Source organism: Myxocyprinus asiaticus, chromosome 35 (assembly GCF_019703515.2).
Source record: "Myxocyprinus asiaticus isolate MX2 ecotype Aquarium Trade chromosome 35, UBuf_Myxa_2, whole genome shotgun sequence".
Classification (NCBI taxonomy): Eukaryota; Metazoa; Chordata; class Actinopteri; order Cypriniformes; family Catostomidae; genus Myxocyprinus; species Myxocyprinus asiaticus.
In genome coordinates, this window is record NC_059378.1 from 29,643,848 (window position 1) to 29,664,109 (window position 20,262).

Here is a 20,262-nt window from a genome sequence, read left to right on the forward strand (position 1 = left end):
GCAGCCAAACACCAGTACAGGGACAAGATTGAAGGACAGTTTAACACCACCAACTCTAGAAGCATGTGGCAGGGAATTAATATCATCACGGACTTTAAAAGGAATAAAAACTCCGCTGTGAACACCGCTGCCTCTCTCCCAGATGAGCTAAATACTTTTTATGCTCATTTCGAGGGAAATAACACCGCCCTCGCGGAGAGAGCTCTCACGGCCGAAGCTACAGAGGTTAGTTCACTCTCCGTCTCTGTAACGGATGTAACCCGATCCTTCCGACAGGTGAATATCCGTAAAGCCGTGGGTTCAGACAGCATTCCGGGCAATGTCATCAGAGCGTGCGCGAACCAACTGGCTGGTGTTTTTACAGACATTTTCAACCTTTCCCTCTCCTTGTCTGTGGTCCCCACATGCTTTAAAACGTCCACCATTGTGCCTGTACCAAAGCAATCCAAAATCAGTTGCTTAAATGACTGGCGTCCTGTTGATCTGACCCCCATCATCAGTAAATGCTTTGAGAGACTAATCAGAGATTACATCTGCTCTGTGCTGCCTCCATCACTGGACCCATTGCAGTTTGCTTACCGCAACAACCGCTTCACTGATGATGCCATTGTATCTACACTACACACTGCTCTCTCCAACCTGGAAAAAAGGAACACTTATGTGAGAATGCTGTTTGTAGACTACAGCTCAGCATTCAACACCATAGTGCCCTCCAAGCTTTATGTGACACTCCGGGCTCTGGGCTTAAACAGCTCGCTGTGCAGCTGGATCCTGGACTTCCTGTCAAGCAGATGCCAGGTGGTTAGAATGGGCAGCAACATCTCCTCATCACTGACCCTCAACACTGGAGCCCCGCAGGGCTGTGTTCTCAGCCCACTCCTGTATTCCCTGTACACACATGACTGTGTGGAAACACATAGCTCCAATGCCATCATTAAGTTTGCTGTTGATACAACGGTGGTAGGTCTGATCACTGACAACTATGAAACGGCCTACAGAGAGGAGGTGCCCACTCTAACACGCTGGTGTCAGGAGCACAACCTCTCCCTCAACGTCAGAAAGACAAAGGAGCTTGTGGTGGACTTCAGGAGAAAAGACAGAGAACACAGTCCCATCACCATCAATGGAGCACCAGTGGAGAGAGTCAGCAGCTTCAAGTTCCTCTGTGTCCACATCACTGAGGTACTCACATGGTCCATCCACACTGAGGCCGTTGTGAAGAAGGCTCATCAGCGCCTCTTCTTCCTGAGATGGCTGAGGAAGTTTGGAATGAACCGCCACATCCTCACATGGTTCTACACCAGTACTGTAGAGAGCACCCTGACTGACTGCATCACTGCCTGGTACGGCAATAGCACCACCCACAACCGCAAAGCCCTGCAAAGTGTGGTGCGAACTGCCAGACACTTGATCGGAAGTGAGCTTCCCTCCCTCCAGGACATATATACCAGGCAGTGTGAAAAAAGCTCGGAGAATCATCAGAGACTCCAGCCACCCAAGCCATGGGCTGCTCTCACTGCTACCATCAGGCAGGCGGTATCGCAGCATCAGGACCCGCACCAGCCAACTTCATGTCAGCTTCTTCCACCAAGCAATCAGACTTCTGAACTCTTGATCTTTCACGATCAATATACATCAGCACTGCACTTTATTAATCTTATTATCTCACACTGGACTGTCATAAATTATATTCTCTTTTAACAACACACTGGCAACTGACTATCAACTGACAGCCTGAATGTCAATACAGTACAATACAACCTACTGTATATTTTATATATACTATATATACTATTTTTATTGTATAATGTGTATTCTATATTGTGTATTGTATACTGTACAATATTCTCTATTGTGTGTATTGTAAACTGTACATTGTATAGTATTATTTGTATATTGTGTTGTGTGTAATAATGTGTATATTAGATATGTAAATTGTGATGTGTAAATCTGTTTACTGTAAATTGGTATATGTCTCATCACTGTCATGACTGCTATGTTGCTCGGAACTGCACCCAAGACTTTCATCCACTATTGCACTTGTGTATGTTGTTGTGTGACAATAAAAGTGATTTGATTTGATTTGATTCATGCATCCTCCAAATTCCCGTGAAAGAAGGTCACATTCGAAGGCTGCATTTGAAGTGTCTTACTCGCTTTTATGGAATGAGACAGCCTTGATGACGTATGCGGCCGACAAATGCACCCTCCGGAGGACGCAGCCTTCCAAATGAGACACAGCCTATATATTAATATAATTATACATATTATATACTCTGCACCCATCTACTGAGGTACTTCAACTTGGGAATTAACATTACTTGTGTTTGAACATCATATTTACGAGCAAATTGGCGTAATTTTTTGTTGTTGTTTTTTTCTACATTTCCGTTGAAACAAAAAATTGTGGGTTGTGAGTGCCCACGAAGGATACACCTCATGCATCCTCCGAATTTACGGAGACATAAATCACGCTGAATGTCTCGCGAGAAGTAAATCGTGCCGACTCTCTCCAAACTTCACCCATTGGTTGTTCGTGGCAAACGTCACTCATTCATGTGCACGAGCTTCAGGGTTAACAACGAACTCGGGATCAAACTCTGAGTTGACAGAGAACGTTTGTACTGAGCTTCTTGAGATCGCTAAACCCTATCTAAACCGGTTTGGCTCTGTCTGGTTTTGTCAACCTGAAGCTTACTCTGAAACTCAGTTTGTTTAACTAGCTTCGTGCAACAGGCAAATTTTGACAAATTTAAATTTAACTAAAACTATTGTCCCTATATTTACATTATACCACTATAAGCCTTTTGGGGTAGAAGACTCCCTCACCAACTTGGAAAAAAAATTATAATAATTTTAATCAAAACAACCTTCAGTTATTATTTATTTTCACACAATTATATTGCTCCATCAATTTTTAATAAAAGGACATTTTTTTTTTCAATCTTGACTGACAAAAAAAGAAAAAAGTACATTTACCTTAAGGTGTGCCTTTAGCCCCGTTGTACTCTATATTATCAAATACAGGTGTATATTAGAGCAGTGTTTCCTAACCTTTTTTGCTATAAGTATCCCCACAGAACCATCAGTAAGGCTGAATTGCCCCTTCATTGATACAAAACTAAAGATGTGTACCAAAGACTAAATATAATTTAGCATTATCATTACTCTTGATTATTATTGATCAATCAGTATTGGTTTGATCTATTGACCCTTTATCAATTGTCCCTTTATCAGTACCATAGGGCTGGATATTGATAAAGATTTCCTGATTTTATTTGATTCCAATTAATTTGGGTATATTTCAGTTATATATCCATATGAAAGACATTCTCTCTAAGCTAATGCTTTTAATTATACAGGGGACCTTCTAAGCTGTTACATTACAAAATGTAAATATTATTTTACATTAGTTTTTTATAATTGTTCACATTTTAGCTTTTATTTATTTATTTTTTTTTTTTTATGTACAAATGCTATGTACTCCACCAATAAAAACTACATTTTGAAATTGGATATATTATATTGCATACCTATGTTTTATAACATGTTTATTATTTACATGCATTATTTGTACTAATTACAAGTATTTACATTGATATGTAGAACAAAAGCTAAAATGATACTGTCACCAGAATTTAATGCTTTGGTGCTGTTTTTGCAAAATATTTTATTATTATTGTATTTTTTTTTATCACTAAATGACTGTAAAGAACAGAGAGTAAAAATGAGACATTATTCAATGACAAATGGATTGTTTGGATCGATCTTTGGACACATGACACAAGATGAGTCAAACCAAACTTTTACCCTCAACACACAGTAAAAAGATCTCAGTGCCTAACTTTGCATTGAGTAAAAGATTGATATCGGAATTGTTTAAATGAAGATCGTGATTAATTGGAAAATCGCTATTTTTACCCATCCCTAATCATATTATTTAAATTTTAAGCCATACATTTTGTAAGGTTGAACATAGCAAAATCGAATTATTTTGCGTACCCCCTAAAACCTGCTTACATACCCCCATACAATATGGTCCTAATAAAGTGCCCAACGTGGTCTTTTGCTGTTGTAGACCATGCGCCTCAAGGTTCGATATTTTGTGCATTCTGAGATGCTATTCTGCTCACTACAATTGTACAGAGTGGTTATCTAAATTACCTTAGCCTTTCTGTCAGCTTGAACCAGTCTGGCCATTCTCCGTTTACCTGTCTTCATCAACAAGGCATTTTCGTCTGCAGAACTGCTGCTCACTGGATTTTTTTTGTTTTGTTTCTGGAACAATTCTGAGTAAACTCTAGAGACTGTTGTGCATGAAAGTCCCAGGAGATCAGCAGAAATACTCAAACCAGCCCGTCTGTTACCAGCAATCAGTCTAAATCACTGAGATCACATTTCTGATGGTTGATGTGAACATTAACTGAAGCTCCTGACGCATATCTGAATAATATATGCATTGCACTGCTGCCACACGATTGGCTGATAAAATTATCGCATGAATAAGTAGGTGTACAGGTGTTCCTAATAAAGTGCTCAGTGAGTGTAGTTGTATTTTAGAGAATATTTTTAAACAGGTATGTCCTATGGAATATTTTAAACAGGTGTTTTGTAGAGAAATCCGTGTTTTTTGGAATATATGTGTATTCTAGAATATTATTAAATATAGGTGTGTTTTGGAGTATTATCAAACAAAGATATTTTCAAGAGAAGATTATTAAACACACAACACAGGTGTGTTCTAGTGATGCTTAAAACATCAAGCTTATGGTTGAGACATTCCATTGTGCACATGATTCCTCTAGTAAACAGTAGCATTCATTTGTTTACAACAGATTGAGCTCATATCTCATGTCAGCTGCTTTAAGTCTTAGTGTCTAATTCTTAGACAACCGCTCTGCCCATTAGACCACCTGTTCCCTATCTGTCAGTCACTCGACATTGTGTCAATGTAGTGACACTAGGGGTCACTCTTGGGAGCCCCAAACACCTCTGCTTTTTGAAAAAAGGCCACTGGGAATTGGCGAGTGGAATTTGCATGCCACTCCCCCGGACATACGGGTATAAAATGCATATGGCATCCTCAGCGGTGGCCACACAGCTCGGGTTGATGCATATGAGATTGCTTCAGCACTGGCTTCAGACTCAAGTCCTGAGATGGGCATGGCACCGTGGGACACATCGCGTGGTCATCGCGCCGATCTGTCATCACCTCTTCAGCCCTTGGACCGACCTTGCATTTCTACGGGCAGGGGTTGCAATGGGCACACAGCGACCGGCTCCTGGACTGGCCCGTGGCTGCGTTGGCACATCAACTGCCTCGAGTTGTTGGCAGTACTGCTCGCCCTGCGGAGGTTCCGGCCGTTGATCCAGGGCAAGTACGTGTTGGTTCGGACGGACAACACAGTGATGGTAGCATACATCAACCGTCAAGGCGGTCTACGCTCCCGTTGCAAGTCATAACTCGCCCACGTCTCCTCTGGAGTCAGCAGCACCTCAAGTCGCTGTGAGCCACTCACATCCCCTCAACCTCAACACCGCGATGGACGCACTGTCATGACAGGCTATGCTCAGGGGAGAGTGAAGACTCCACCCCCGGGTGGTCCAGCTGATTTGGAGTCGATTCGGTCGAGCACAGGTAGACCTGTTTGCTTCCTGGGAATCCTCCCACTGCCCACTTTGGTACGCCCTGACCGAGGCACCCCTCGGTATAGATGCACTGGCACACAGCTGGCCCCCGGGATTACGCAAATATGCGTTTCCCCCAGTGAGCCTAATTGCACAGACCCTGTGCAAGGACAGGTAGGACGAGGAGCAGGTCGTCCTAGTAGCACCCTACTGGCCCACCCAGACCTCAGACCTCACGCTCCTCGTGACAGCCCCCCCCCCCCCGGCGAATTTCCCTGAGGAAGGACCTTCTTTCTCAGGGACGGGGCACCATCTGGCACCTGCGACCAGACCTCCACATCAGGCCCTTGGATGGGACGCGGAAGACCTAAGTGGCCTACCACCCGCGGTGGTAGACACGATCACTCAGGCTAGGGCTCCCTCTACAAGGCGCCTGTATGCCTTGAAGTGGCGTCTGTTCACTAAGTGGTGTTCTTCCCAACGCGAAGACCCCCAGAGATGCGCAGTTGGATCAGTGCTTTCCTTCCTGCAGGAGAGGCGGCTGTCCCCCTCCACCTTGAAGGTGTACATTTCGGCACATCACGATGCAGTGGGTGGTATTTGGGGAAGCACGACTTGATCATCAGGTTCCTGAGAGGCGCTAGGAGGTTGAATCACTCTAGACCGCGCCTCATCCCCTCATGGGACCTCTCTGTAGTCCTTCGGGGTCTACGGGGAACTCCCTTTGAGCCCCTGGAGTCAGTTGAACTTAAGGCGCTCTCTTTGAAGACTTCCCTCCTGACTGCGCTCACTTCCATCAAGAGGGTAGGGGACCTGCAGGCGTTCTCTGTCAGCAAATCGTGCCTGGAGTTCGGTCCGGGTTACTCTCACGTGATCCTGAGACCCCGACCAGGCTATGACCAGGTGAACCTGCAAGCGCTGCCCCAGGAGGAGGCAGATCCAGCCTTGGCATTGCTGTGTCCGGTGCATGCTTTACGCATCTATTTGGATCGCACGCAGAGCTTTAGAAGCTCCGAGCAGCTCTTTGTCTGCTTTGGTGCACAGTGGAAAGGAAGCGCTGTCTCCAAACAGAGGATCGCCCACTGGGTCTTTGACGCCATCGTGATGGCATATCACGCTCAGGACGTGCCGCCCCCTGTGGGGTTACGAACCCACTTTACTAGGAGTGTAGCGGCCTCCTGGGCCCTGACCAGTGGCACCTCTTTGGCAGACATCACTCAACAACTTTGCGAGGTTCTACAGTCTCCGGGTTGAGCCGGTTTCGTCCCATGTATTGTCAGGTATGAGCAGGTAAGTTCCGGGACAGCTGGCGGGGTGTACCACTTGCGCATAGCGCCTTTCCCCTCCCTTGAGGTGAAGACGTGTGCTTTTGACTCCCAGTCGTGTTCACAAGCTTTGATCCCTGGATGACTTTCCTCCTTAGCCCTGTGGCAGACGAGTTTGCGGAGAAACTCGCTGCCGGCCCAGTACGTGTGCTAATTAGGCCCTGTACTGAGGAAGGTGCTCCACATGTGCTGGTTCCCAGTAGGTGACCCCATGTGATATTTTCCGCTAAATCGTTTCCCTGTCGGTGAACTGCGTCTTCCTTGGGCAGAGGTCCCCCTGCCCCCAGTCACCATGTTTGTAGAAACTCCTCCCCCCTCGGGTAGGACCTACCATGTGATTTCTCCACATGACATACTTCTGACAAGACTCGGTAAGACCATATGACGTATTTCCACTCAAAATACCCCCCTCTCCCTTCTCTGGACGGGGTGTGGTCTACATGGTGTCTTCCCCTTGGGAGTGACACCCCCCCGACATACACATTTATGGCCCCCAGTCGGTTAACAAATTCCGCTCTTTTTGGGGAGAAAAAAGAGGAAAAGAGGCCACGGCTGGGCTAGCCTGTCCCTATTTGTTGGGCAGTCGACTTGTTACCCAAGGACCGTTCAACGCTTATAAGAGCATTGGGGGAGGTTACGTGATGGCCTGGTATGCTGGCTACGAGGCACACAGCGGTCTGCCCGTCTCGCACCACCAGTCCACGTAACACAGTTCAGCTAGTTGTGCCGTTTTGTATAGGGACCCCTGGTGTCACTACATTGACGCAACGTCGAGTGAGTTGACAGATAGGGAACGTCCTGGTTACTTTCGTAACCTCCGTTCCCTGATGGAGGGAACGAGACATTGTGTCCCTCTTGCCACAACACTGAACTACCCGCTGAAATGGCCAGGACCTTGTCTCGGCTCCTCAGCACAAAACCTGAATGAGTGGTTGCATACCAGCTCCTTTTATACCCGTATGTCCGGGGGAGTGGCATGCAAATTCCACTCGCCAATTCCCATTGGCCTTTTTTCAAAAAGCAGAGGTGTTTGGGGCTCCCAAGAGTGACCCCTAGTGTCACTACATCAACACAACTTCTCGTTCCCTCCATCAGGGAATGGCGGTTACGAAAGTAACCAGGACGTTGCTGCTGCTGTTGTTGTTGTAGACAGATTAACAGTCTTAATGGGACTAACAGTCATACCATTAACAGCCATCAAGTCCGTATTCTGTCCTTTTATTAACAAATGTATTGCTTGTGAGCACAAAATGAGTAAATCAAGATCATCATATCTCTTCAGATACACTCTGTGAGCTTTTACAGATTACACTGAAATCAGTTCTTAAATACTCTGCTATAGATAATAGGGTCACACAAATATTGATAAACAATATATAAAAAAAGAGTATTTGCATAGGATTTGCATATCTATATATTAGCATACAAAATAATTAAGGGGATATGTTCAGCATGTACCAAATTCTGATCATTCAACAGCCATTCAGTAGCATAACTAATTTACTAACTGAAAACATACTGATTTTCTGTGACATATTAATGTCTTGAAAAATAGACACAAAGATATCAATTTCAAAATAATATCCTCCAATCATATAAGAGGAAACCTGCAGCAGTGTTGGGTGTAATCTGATTACAAAATAATTTATTTATTTATTTATTTTTTTTTTACATATAATAAATAGTATTTCTTATGTAATATAAAATACATTTTATAAAATTATTCAAATTATTGCTGGAATAGAAAAATTATAAATGTTACATAAAATTAATTTTTGATGTCTTTTTAATCTTAATTTTGCAAAATGTTTAAATCACATAAGCATTTTATTATACACAATAAAACAAAAATATGAATGCATTAAGCAGAACATGTAAAACTCGTTAGTATCAATCTACAAGGAAAATGTTACAGTGATGCTACTTACTGCTTTGTAGGGATCAGACAACCATCAACATTTGTTGTGAACTGCTGAAATAATCGTATTGTTGATGCCATTCGTTAACTCGGGCAGCATGTTGGTATTACTGCACATAATTTTCATTGCTTCCCATTATAATTGTACACCACTTTTATAGTTTTTATCAACTTTTACGTAAAAACCAAGAACATGTACAGTTACTTTTAGCATTATCTTTGAACATATGTAGTATTTCTGACTTTATCTATTGTTTTTGAAGGTGTCTTGCTTTTGCAACAGTGCGACATGTCTTGGGTGCAGATGCTGTCCACAGATCAAGAACTCCATTGCAACCCGGATCATATATGCCTTCATCCTGCTGCTTGGCACGATCATTTCCTGTGTTATGTTGTCACCTGTAGTTGAGCAGCAACTTCAAAAAGTAAGGCTTTTTTCTCAATATTGAAAATATAATAAATATAATATTAAAGCAATATCACATGAGCGTGAGTGCCGTTAGGGACGTATATCAGCACAGCTGTGATTCGGTCATGGCACGAGGCCGCAGGCCGACTGTGCTGATATACAGGCAAAACAATTTCGAGTGTAATATTGCTGATACGCAGAAGCTTCAGCTGGCCAGGGGCTATACGGCAATTCCCCTGCTGGATAAGGCGCTCGCAGTGCACGTATGCCCGCAGAGCGCCGCCACCTGGCGCGGATGCCCTAAGCTCCCGTCCAAGCCCTGTAGGTTCACGTCGTCCCTGATGGCTAAAGCCTACAGCGCTGCTGGACAAGCCGCCTGTGCCCTGCACGCCATGGCTCTCCTGCAGGTCCACCAGGCCAAGGCGTTGAAAGAACTGCACAAGGGTAGTTCCGCCCCAGATTTGATGCAGGAACTGCACTCGGCAACCGACCTCGCTCTCTGAGCTACAAAGGTCACAGCGCTAGTGGTCCAGGAGTGCCACCTTTGGCTCAATGTGGTCGAGATGGGTGAGGCAGACAAGACACGGTTTCTTGCTGCCCCCATTTCCCAGGCTGGCCTATTCGGCGACACCGTCGAGGACTTTGCCCAGCAGTTCTCGGCGGTGAAGCAGCAGACGGAGGCTATCCGGCACATCCTACCCCGGCGCGGCTCAAGATCCCGCGCCCCGTCTGCCTGCGGTGACTGCACCAGCTCCGCCGCAGCCCGCCCCTTCGGCCCAGCCCCAGCGTGGAGCCCACCGCAGGAAGCAGAGGCCACCTGTCTCACAGTTGGCTGCTAAGAACCCACGAAGGTCGTCAAAGCGCCCCTGAGATGAGTGACCCAGGGACGAAGAAACCCACTTACCTGGAGCTGGTAAGAAGACCACTCCATCCCCCAGTGGAGGGTCGGGTGGAAAATCTTTTGTTGCCTTTTTGTTTGATTTTGCCTCATGCCCAAGTGGCTGCGGTACCCAACATTTCAGCAAAAGAGCAGTTTCCTTCCTCCCTGGGTCACATACCCAGTGTGCGTGGTCATCATCATGACTACCGTCCATGGGTTTTTCCTTGCAGGATTGGGGCTCCAGCAGTGGTCTTTCCGCCCCTGAGTGCCCAGCTGTGGCACACAGCTGCCCCCGATGTGGCAGTCTCCATGGGTTAAGAGGACAGGCCTCTTCCTCCCCCATCCCAGGCTGTTCCGGGGGTGGTCACAAGGAGCCAGGTAAGTGCATCAACCTCCCTAGACTCAGCACGGCCACGACGTGGTGTGACACCTCGAGCTCCGCCCCGCCGCGAGGCCTCACCTGCCGGTACGTCTGATGACGTTGTCCCCTTGGTCCCCCTTGCATGGAACTTGGAATGCGTGGCTTGTGCTTTCCAATCTGTCGCGATGGCTGATCCGGAATGTCCAACTCGGCTACGCGAATCAGTTCGCCAGGCGCCCGCCCAGGTTCAGCGGTATCCACTTCACCTTGGTCAAGGACGAAAACGCTGCTACCTTGCACGCGGAGATCGCTACCCTCCTACGGAAGGGCGCGATAAAACCTGTCCCTCCGGCCAAGATGAAGAAGGGGTTTTACAGCCCCTACTTCATCATACCGAAAAAAGGCAGTGGGTTGCGGCCAATCTTGGACCTGCGAGTTCTGAACCGGGCCTTACACAGACTCCCGTTCAAGATGCTGACGCAAAAACGCATTCTGGCGAGCATCCGTCATCAAGATTTGTTCACGGCAGTAGACCTGAAGGACACGTACTTCCACGTCTCGATCCTTCCTCGACACAGACCCTTCCTGCGGTTTGCATTCGAGTGTCAGGCGTATCAGTACAAAGTCCTCCATTTCAGCCTGTCCTTGTCTCCTCGCGTCTTCACAAAGGTCGCAGAGGCAGCCCTTGCCCCTTTAAGGGAGGTGGGCATTCGCATTCTCAACTATCTCGATGACTGGCTAATCCTAGCTCACTCTCGGGACATGTTGTGTGCACACAGGGACTTGGTGCTCTCACACCTCAGCCAACTAGGTCTTCGGGTCAACTGGGAAAAGAGCAAGCTCCTCCCAGTTCAGAGCATCTCTTTTCTCGGTTTGGAGCTGGACTCAGTCTCTCGGGTTGATGCATATGAGACCGCTTCAGCACTGGCTTCAGACTCGAGTCCCGAGATGGGCATGGCGCCACGGGACACATCGCGTGGTCATCACGCTGGTCTGTCACCGTCTTTTCAGCCCTTGGACCAACCTCTCATTTCTACGGGCAGGTGTTCCCCTAGAACTGGTCTCCAGGCGCGTCGTGGTCATGACAGATGCCTCCAAAACGGGCTGGGGTGCTGTATGCAATGGGCACGCAGCCACCGGCCTGTGGATGGGCCGTTGATCCAGGGCAAGAACGTGTTAGTTCAGACAGAATGTGTTAGTTACCTGTGGTGGTAGACACAATCACTCAGGCTAGGGCCCCCTCTACGAGGCGCCTGTATGCAATTAAGTGGCATCTGTTCTCTAAGTGGTGTTCTTCCCGATGGGAAGACCCCCAGAGATGCGCAGTCGGATCAGTGCTTTCCTTCCTGCAGGAGAGGTTGGAAGGGAGGCTGTCCCCTTCCACCTTGAAGGTGTACGTTGCCACCATAGCAGCACACCATGACGCAGTCGACGGTAAGTCCTTAGGGAAGCACGACCTGATCATCAGGTTCCTAAGAGGCACCAGGAGGCTGAATCCCTCCAGACCACGCCTCGTTCCCTCATGGGACCTCTCTGTAGTTCTTCAGGGTCTACAAGGTGCCCCCTTTGAGCCTTTGCAGTCAGCCGAGCTTAAGGCACTCTCCTTGAAGACTGCCCTCCTGACCGCACTCACTTCCATCAAGAGGGTAGGAGACCTGCAAGCGTTCTCTGTCAGCGAAACGTACCTGGAGTTCGGTCCGGGCTACTCTCACATGATACTGAGACCCCGACCTCATGACCCTTTTTAGGGACCAGGTGGTGAACCTGCAAGTGCTGCCCCAGGAGGAGGCAGACCTAGCCCTGTCGTTGCTGTGTCCGGTGCGTGCTTTACGCATCTATTTGGATCGCACGCAGAGCTTTAGGATCTCTGAGCAGCTCTTTGTCTGCTTTGGTGCACAGCGGAAAGGAAGCGCTGTCTTCAAGCAGAGGATTGCCTACTGGCTCATTGACGCCATAACTATGGCATATCATACGCAGGACATGCCGCCCCCAGTAGGGCTACGAGCCCATTCTACCAGGGGTGTAGCGGCTTCCTGGGCCCTGGCCAGGGGTGCCTCTCTAACAGACATTTGCAGAGCAGCAGGCTGGGCAACACCCAACACCTTTGCAAGGTTCTATAACCTCCGGGTGGAACCGGTTTCATCCCAGGTAGTGGCACGCAATACAAGCGGATAAGCCCGGGATAGCTGGCCTGGTGTATCATTTGCACATAGCGCCTTCCACCTCCTTTTGAGCTGAAGACATGTAGCATTAATTCCCAGTAGTGTTCACAAGCTTTGTTCCCTGGTTGACTTTCTCCGAACCCTGTGGCAGTCGAGTTTTTGGAGAGACTCGCTGCCGGCCCAGTACATGTGCTAACTAAGAGTCCTGTTCTGGGGTAGGTGCTCCGCATGTGGTGGTTCCCTGTAAGGCTAACCCCATGGAATATATATCTTCCGCTTATTCGTTTCCCTGTTGGCAAACTGCATCTTCCTTGGGCAGAGCCCCTCTGCCCCAGTCTCCATGTTTGTAGTAACTCCTCCCCCGTTGGGTAGGATCTACCTTGAGGACTCTCCACATGGTCGGAAAGACCATGTGATGTATTCTTCCACTTAAAAATCCCCCCCTCTCTTTGGGCGAGGTGTGGTCTCTGCGGTGTCTTACCCTTGGGAAGACCTGGCTGCCCAGTCGGATAATCCCCCTTCTTTTTTAAGGAGTAGAAAAAGAGCAGGGTAAAAGAAGCCACGACTGGGTTAGCCTGTCTCTATCTTTTGGGTAGTCGACTTGTCCCCAAAGGGCCGTTCGACACTCATAACTATGTTGGGGGAGGTTACGTGTCGACCTGGTGTGCTGGCTGTGAGGCACACAGTAGTCTGCCCACCACACACCGCCAGTTCACGTAACACAGTTCAGCCAGTTGTGGCATTTCGTATAGGGACCACTAGTGTCACTACATCGACACAACGTTGAGTGAGTGACAGATAGGGAACGTCATGGTTACTTGTGTAACCTCTGTTCCCTGATGGAGAGAACGAGACGTTGTGTCCCTCCTGCCACAACGCTGAACTACCCGCTGAAATGGCCGGACCTTGTCTCGGCTCCTCAGCATAAAACCTGAATGAGCGGTTGCATACCAGCTCCTTTTATACCCGTATGTCCAGGGGAGTGGTATGCAAATACCACTCACCAATTTTCATTGGCCTTTTATCAAAGACCAGAGGTGTCTCGGGCTCCCAAGAGTGACCCCTAGTGTCACTACATCGACACAACGTCTCGTTCCCTCCATCAGGGAACAGAGGTTACACAAGTAACCATGATGTTTGGTAGTAATCCGCTCCGAGCGATTGTGGAGTAACGCTGTCATCAGTATTATCCTACCTCCCACTTCTGAAGCCGCAATTACGAGTACGTCGTTAAGTGTTTTGTTGTCGGAGAAAAAAACATGGAGGACGTTAGGTTCATTCTTGCATATTTCTTGAGGAACTCTTATTTTGACACTGACAGAAACAGTACTGTCCTCTGCCATGTTGCAAGTTTGTCTCCTTCCAACTCACAAACTCAGGTATCAAAATTATCTCTGCATTTCCCTGACATAATTATGACTTGGGGGGGCGGGGGCGCGCATGTCATATGTCCAAGTAAACTTGTATGATATGGTGCGTTCAAGTCCTCCTGGGAAGTTGGTACTTACGAGGTCTGAAATCGTAAATTTGATATGATGTTATGTGATCAGTCGGATAGAACGGACCCGTTTTGCAGTTTTTATATTTCTTTCTCTTTTTTCCCACTACTATCAAAGACAGGAAGCTTTTTTAGCATCAATGCAACAAAACAAAAAGCAAAGCCACGCATTAGGTCTGTAATTAATGCTTTATCTATCTATTTTATCATTCTTGTGTGGCCACAGATAATGTTGGGAAAGGTAGGTTTGTTGCAAATACTTGTCGCTGCATAAACCAGCTAAAAATGAGTATTATTTCCTGGCCAGTTTTATCGTTTTTCTTCATTAATGGTACTAAAATGCATACAAACTAAACTGTACAGGCAAAATCCACAAGTAAACTGAATTATTACCAATAACACTTTACTTCCACCATGATTCTTAAATCGAATCGCCCCCCCACACATAATCACAACTTTGTGGTGTCGTTCATATGTGCTTAACTCGTAAATATGATCATTCTGTCATGACTTGAACGCATCAATAATTCCGGTAACACGTGAATATTATAATATAATATAATATAATACAACCCCAATTCCATAAAAGTTTGGACAGTATGCAAAATGCCAATAAAAGTGATTTGTAAATATACTTTGACTTGTATTCAAACAAAAATAGTATAAAGACAAGATACTTCATGTTTTAGTTAATGAACAGCATTTCTTTTTGAAGATATACTTTTTTTATTTGATGCATGCAACACATTCCAAAAAAGTTGAGATGGGCAATTTAGGACTATTAACAATCTGACAAGTTGAAATAACAAGGTTGATGTTAAACAGGTTATGTTAAACAGGTGAGGCAATTGTTTTATAGTATATAAGGAGAAGCCTAGTCCTCCAAAAATGCCTAGTCCTTCAAGAGCAAGGAATGTATCAAGGCTCGCCAATTTGCAGACAGATGGGTCAGCAAATAATCGAGAGTTTTGGAAACAATGTTCTTCAAAGACAAATTGGAAGGATTTTGGGCATTTCAGCCTCTACAGTGCACAATATAGTTAAAAGATTCAAGGAATCCAGTCAAAACTTGGTTCATAAAGGGCAAGGCCAAAAACCACTTCTAAATGCGCATGATCTCAGATCCCTCAGACATCACCGTCTTGAACCGTCATAGGTCAAGTCGAGTCATTTTTATTTGTGTAGAGCTTTTCACAACACGCATCGTTTCAAAGCAGCTTTACAGAAAATCATGCATTAACAGAAAATGAAAACTTTAATATCTATAAAGTCTTAGAGTCATCATTGTGTAGTTTGATTAAATATGATTGTAAATTGTGTATAAAAATAAATAATTGTATTTAGAACCCCAGTGAGCAAGCCGAAGGCGACTGTGGCAAGGAATGCAGAACTCCATAAGATATTGGTTAATGGAGAAAAATAACCTTGGGAGAAACCAGGCTCACAGTGGGGGCCAGTTCCCCTCTGGCTAACCAGCATTAATATAACGCATTCAATGTTAGTTATTTATGTGCAGTGCAGGTCATGGTTTAAAATGTGTAAACTAAGTGTTAAGGGCCAGTGTTTATACCATGATTTTGTATGAACTGTAAGATTAATAACTAAAGTCTTTGAAGTTCAGCCTGGATTAACTGCAGAAGTTCATTGATTGTCCTTTGTTAATTGGCCGATGAAGGCTTTTGTTGGCAAATAACTGAAAGTCTATGTATTCGATTTTAAGAGTGTAGTCCATCATTAGACCAAGGTGATGTAGGCAGAGATCAGTGAGGTGCATTGCAGTTCAACCAGCAGGTCATTTCGGTTTGGTCTATCCTAAATCCAAGGTTCAGGCAGTGGCGTATGAAGTATCCCATGTCTTATGGTTGGAGTTGGCATAATTTCATCCCCTGAAGTCCTTCGTAATAGACTGAAGTGACGTCTGGCTGGCACAGGCTGTGTTTAGTCGTCATCACTCAGAGACACATAGCAGTGGAGTCCAACACCAAGCAAGAACGGAGGTGGATCTGGCCGGCTCTGGTAACCTCGGGATATGAATCCCGAGATTGAAACAGGGAAACAAATAAAATAATATTAGCGTAGATGCCATTCAGTTTTTTGCAGAGTTATAGAGCATGATAAATGTTTCTGGTTCTGGCAGACATAACTAAAGCAGCCTAATTGTGAGTTGATGGATAAATTAGGCATATGCCTTGCTAAATAGATGAGTCTTTAGTCTAGACTCACTGAGTGAGTGTGTCTGCATCGTGAACAGTGTTAGGGAGATTATTCCATAGTTTAGGAGCCAAATAGGAAAATGATCTACCTCCTTTTGTGGATTTTGATATTCTAGGAATTATTAACAGGGCAGAATTCTAAGATCGTAATGAACTTGATGGAATATAGTGTGGTAGAAGGTCACTTAAGTACTGTGGAGCTAGACCATTCAAAGCTTTGTATATAGTTAACAAAAATTTTAAATGAATACGAAATTAACAGGTAGCCAGTGTAACGATGATAAAATGGGGCTAATATGATCATGTTTCTTGGTTCTAGTCAGCACTCTGGCTGCTGCATTTTGAACCAATTGAAGTTTGTTTATTGAACTTGCAGGACATCCTCCCAGTAATGCATTACAATAATCTAGTTTTGAGGTCATGAATGTATGAACTAGTTTTTTTTATGGCATCAGCAACAGAGAGCATGTGTCGTAACTTAGCAATATTTCTGAGGTGGAAGAATGCTGTTCTACAAACATTGGAAATTTGATTTTCAAAGAACAGATTTGTATCAAATATAACACCCAAGTTCTTCACTGTAGAAGACAATGTAACAGTACATCCATCGATAGTCAAATTATATTTTAGGGGCTTATTTTGAGAGGTTTTTGGTCCAATAATTAGTACTTCTGTTTTGTCGGAATTGAGTAGAAGAAAATTTCTGGCCATCCAATCTTTGATTTCATTGATACACTCTGCTAATTTGGAGAATTGTGAAATTTAATTGGGTTTCGAAGAAATATAAAGTTGGGTATCATTGGCATAACAGTGGATACTTATTCCACGATTCCTGATAATATCTCCCAGGGGAAGCATATATAAGGAGAAAAGCAGAGGCCCTAAAACTGATCCCTGTGGCACTCCATACTTAACTTTGTTTGATTTGACAATTCCTCGTTTACACAGACAAAGTGGTAGCGGTCTGCTAAACAAGACCTAAAACATGCAAGTCCACAAATGCCAACATAATTCTCAAGCCTATTCAAAAGAATGTCATGATCTATAGTGTCGAAGGCAGCACTAAGATCTAAAAGCACTAGAAGAAAAGTGCAGCCACGATCAGATGATAAGACCAAGTCATTTGTAACTCTGATAAGTGCAGTCTCTGTACTGTGATGAGGCCTAAATCCTGACTGAAATTGTTCATATAATTTCTCTGTAGAGATGAACATATTTGGGAGGACAATACCTTTTCTAGTATTTTCGACATAAATGGGAGATATGAAATCTGTCTGTAATTAGCTAATTTTCCAGGATCAAGCTGTGGCTTCTTAATAAGCAGTTTGATAACTGCCATTTTAAGTTTCTTGGGATATGTCCTAAGGATAGCGAGGAGTTAATTATATTAAGAAGAGGTTATAAGATTACAGGGAATATCTCTTTTAAGAGCTTAGTTGGTCTATCAAGAGTGCTAGAGAAGACTGATTTTAAATTTTCTGTTATTACATCAAGTTATTCTAGACTTTTTGGCTTACTGAGTATATGAATCTGGGAGATTATTAGTGAAGCTATTGGTCAAAAGAATAGTTCAACCTGAACGATAACATGGTGTAGATTGAGTAACGTTAGCTGATCGCAGCATACAAGAGATGAGGTAATGATCTGAGATGTCATCGCTCTGCGGCATAATTTCTATAGTATCAATATCAACTCCATATGACAGAATTAAATCTAGCATATGATTACAGCATATGTGTCATTTAATCTATGTGAATGTTGAAGTCACCAACATTTAAAGCTCTATCCACAGTAACTACTAGATCTGATAGAAAATTAGCAAATTCACCAAGGAAATCAGAATACGGCCCGGGTGATCTATATAATGTAGCAAGCGCAAAAGACGACAGAGATTTTTTAATTGTATCTGACGGTGTCACATTAAGCATTATTAGTTCAAAAGAAGCGCCGCCGACATATCTGGACTCAGCCTCATCTGAAGTGGAAAGCAGAACAGTGGAATCGTGTTTTGTGGTCCGACACATTTACATTTTTTTTGTGTGTGGAAAAAACAGCTATCATTTTCTCAGGTCCAAAGAGGAAAAGGACCGTCCAAGCTGCTATCATTGTCAGGTCCAAAAGCCACTGTCTGTCAGTTTTTTTTTTTTTTTTTAGTGCCCATGACATGGGTAATTTGCACATCTGTGAGGGCACCATTAATGTAGAAAGATAAGTAAAAATTTTGGAGCAACATACAATATGCTGCCATCTAGAAGCCATCTTTTTCAGGGACATCCTGGCATTTTCCAGCAGGACAACACCAAACCACATGCTGCCCGGATTACAAATGGCTTCGAAAGTAATAATAATAATTATAATAACTTTAATACAATTTTATTAATAAAATAAATTTGTATAACACCTTTTAGCAACTTTTAACAAAGTAATTTACATTATAAAATCAAATCAAAAACGCATAATAAAACATAATCAAACATGACACATTCACACAGTAGAATTGTACGAATGTATTTTTAAACAAGACTTAAAAACAGACACCGATTCAGCAGATTTAAAATCCCAGGTCAGGCTGTTCCATAACTGTGTGGCCATCGCAACAAAAGCTCTATCACCTTTAGTTTTACATCTGGATTTTGGAACAGCCAACAGTTCAAAACTAGAAGATCTAAGAGGTCTAGCTGTTTTGTAAGGTCTTAATAGTTATGCTAAATATTCAGGTGCCAAGCCATGTAATGCTTTTATATTTTAATTAATAAAATCTTAAAATCAACCTTAAGTAGAGAGCACAAGTGCTATATTGGTTTGCCTGAAGTGTTGGCCTATCTCCAATTGAGAATTTGTGGCAAAGAAGGCCCTGTACAATTGCACAGCTGAAGACCTACATAATGTATGAATGGGGGAAAATGCTGCTTGCTAAACTTAAACTTGTATCTTCAGTGCCCAAATAATAATAATAATTGTTATTCGAAGAAATGGTGATGTTACAAAGTGGTAAACACTCGACTGTCCCAACTTTTTTGGAGCATGTTGCAATCATGATTTGAAATGAGTGTATATTTTCCAGAATATCAAAAAAACTTTTGTTGTAGTGCTTTCAATATAGCATAGAGTGAATAGAATTTACAAATCACTCCTTTTTGTCTGTATTGGCATTTTGCATACTGTCCCATCTTTTTTGGAATTGGGGTTGTGTAAATATGACAATACAAGAATCTGAGTAAGTTTTAAATGGGTTTTATTCGATGTTTCTTTTCTTTTTTTTTCTTTTTTTTCCCCCTCAGATATGATATCAAGCATTTATAAAAATAACTGGGTCATTCCTGGGATTCTGTAATATTTCAGTCCCCCAGACTTTTTAAAGTGTTGGATCACTAAAATGAAATGTTAAAAGCTTTGTACAAGATGTTGAAATGTCCATTATAATGATTACAAAGAATTATTGCATTACAATAATCTTTATCATGATATAATGTCTTTCTATATTATACCAAGCATTTGTCATGTCCCTAAGGCACTTAACTGAAATTTTTCCTAGAAAATAATTAATAAAATGTGCACAATGTCTAGAATGTTTGTTATTAATGTAAACATTTATGTGTTCCTTTGCTTAGAAAGATATTTATACCAAAAATGCATGATTTAAAAAAATAAATAAAAACAATGCTATAAAGTTGTGGCCCTCAGTCTGAACTCAGTCCCATCACACCAACTATTTTTAGCCCATAAACAGGGCCGGAGTGGCAATCGGGAAGATCGGGAGAATTCCCATTGGGCCGGTCAAAAATTGGGCCGGTTAGGTCCGCATGTTGATTGACAAACTTTCATCATATGTCGCATAACAATTGCCAACAGTCCATAACATCCGATA

At 44.0% G+C, this 20,262-nt stretch overlaps 1 protein-coding gene across 3 annotated transcripts in view; it reads left to right on the forward strand.

The window, feature by feature from the left end:
* si:ch73-267c23.10 (serine incorporator 1) overlaps window positions 1-20,262 on the forward strand; it is a 52,188-nt gene that overhangs the window by 19,088 nt on the left and 12,838 nt on the right. For all 3 annotated transcript variants that reach the window (XM_051672315.1, XM_051672314.1, XM_051672316.1), the window contains one exon: window positions 9,135-9,296. In XM_051672315.1, coding sequence (XP_051528275.1) covers window positions 9,261-9,296 — 36 coding nt within the window. In that variant the 5' untranslated portion in view covers window positions 9,135-9,260. The remainder of the gene's footprint in view (window positions 1-9,134; window positions 9,297-20,262) is intronic.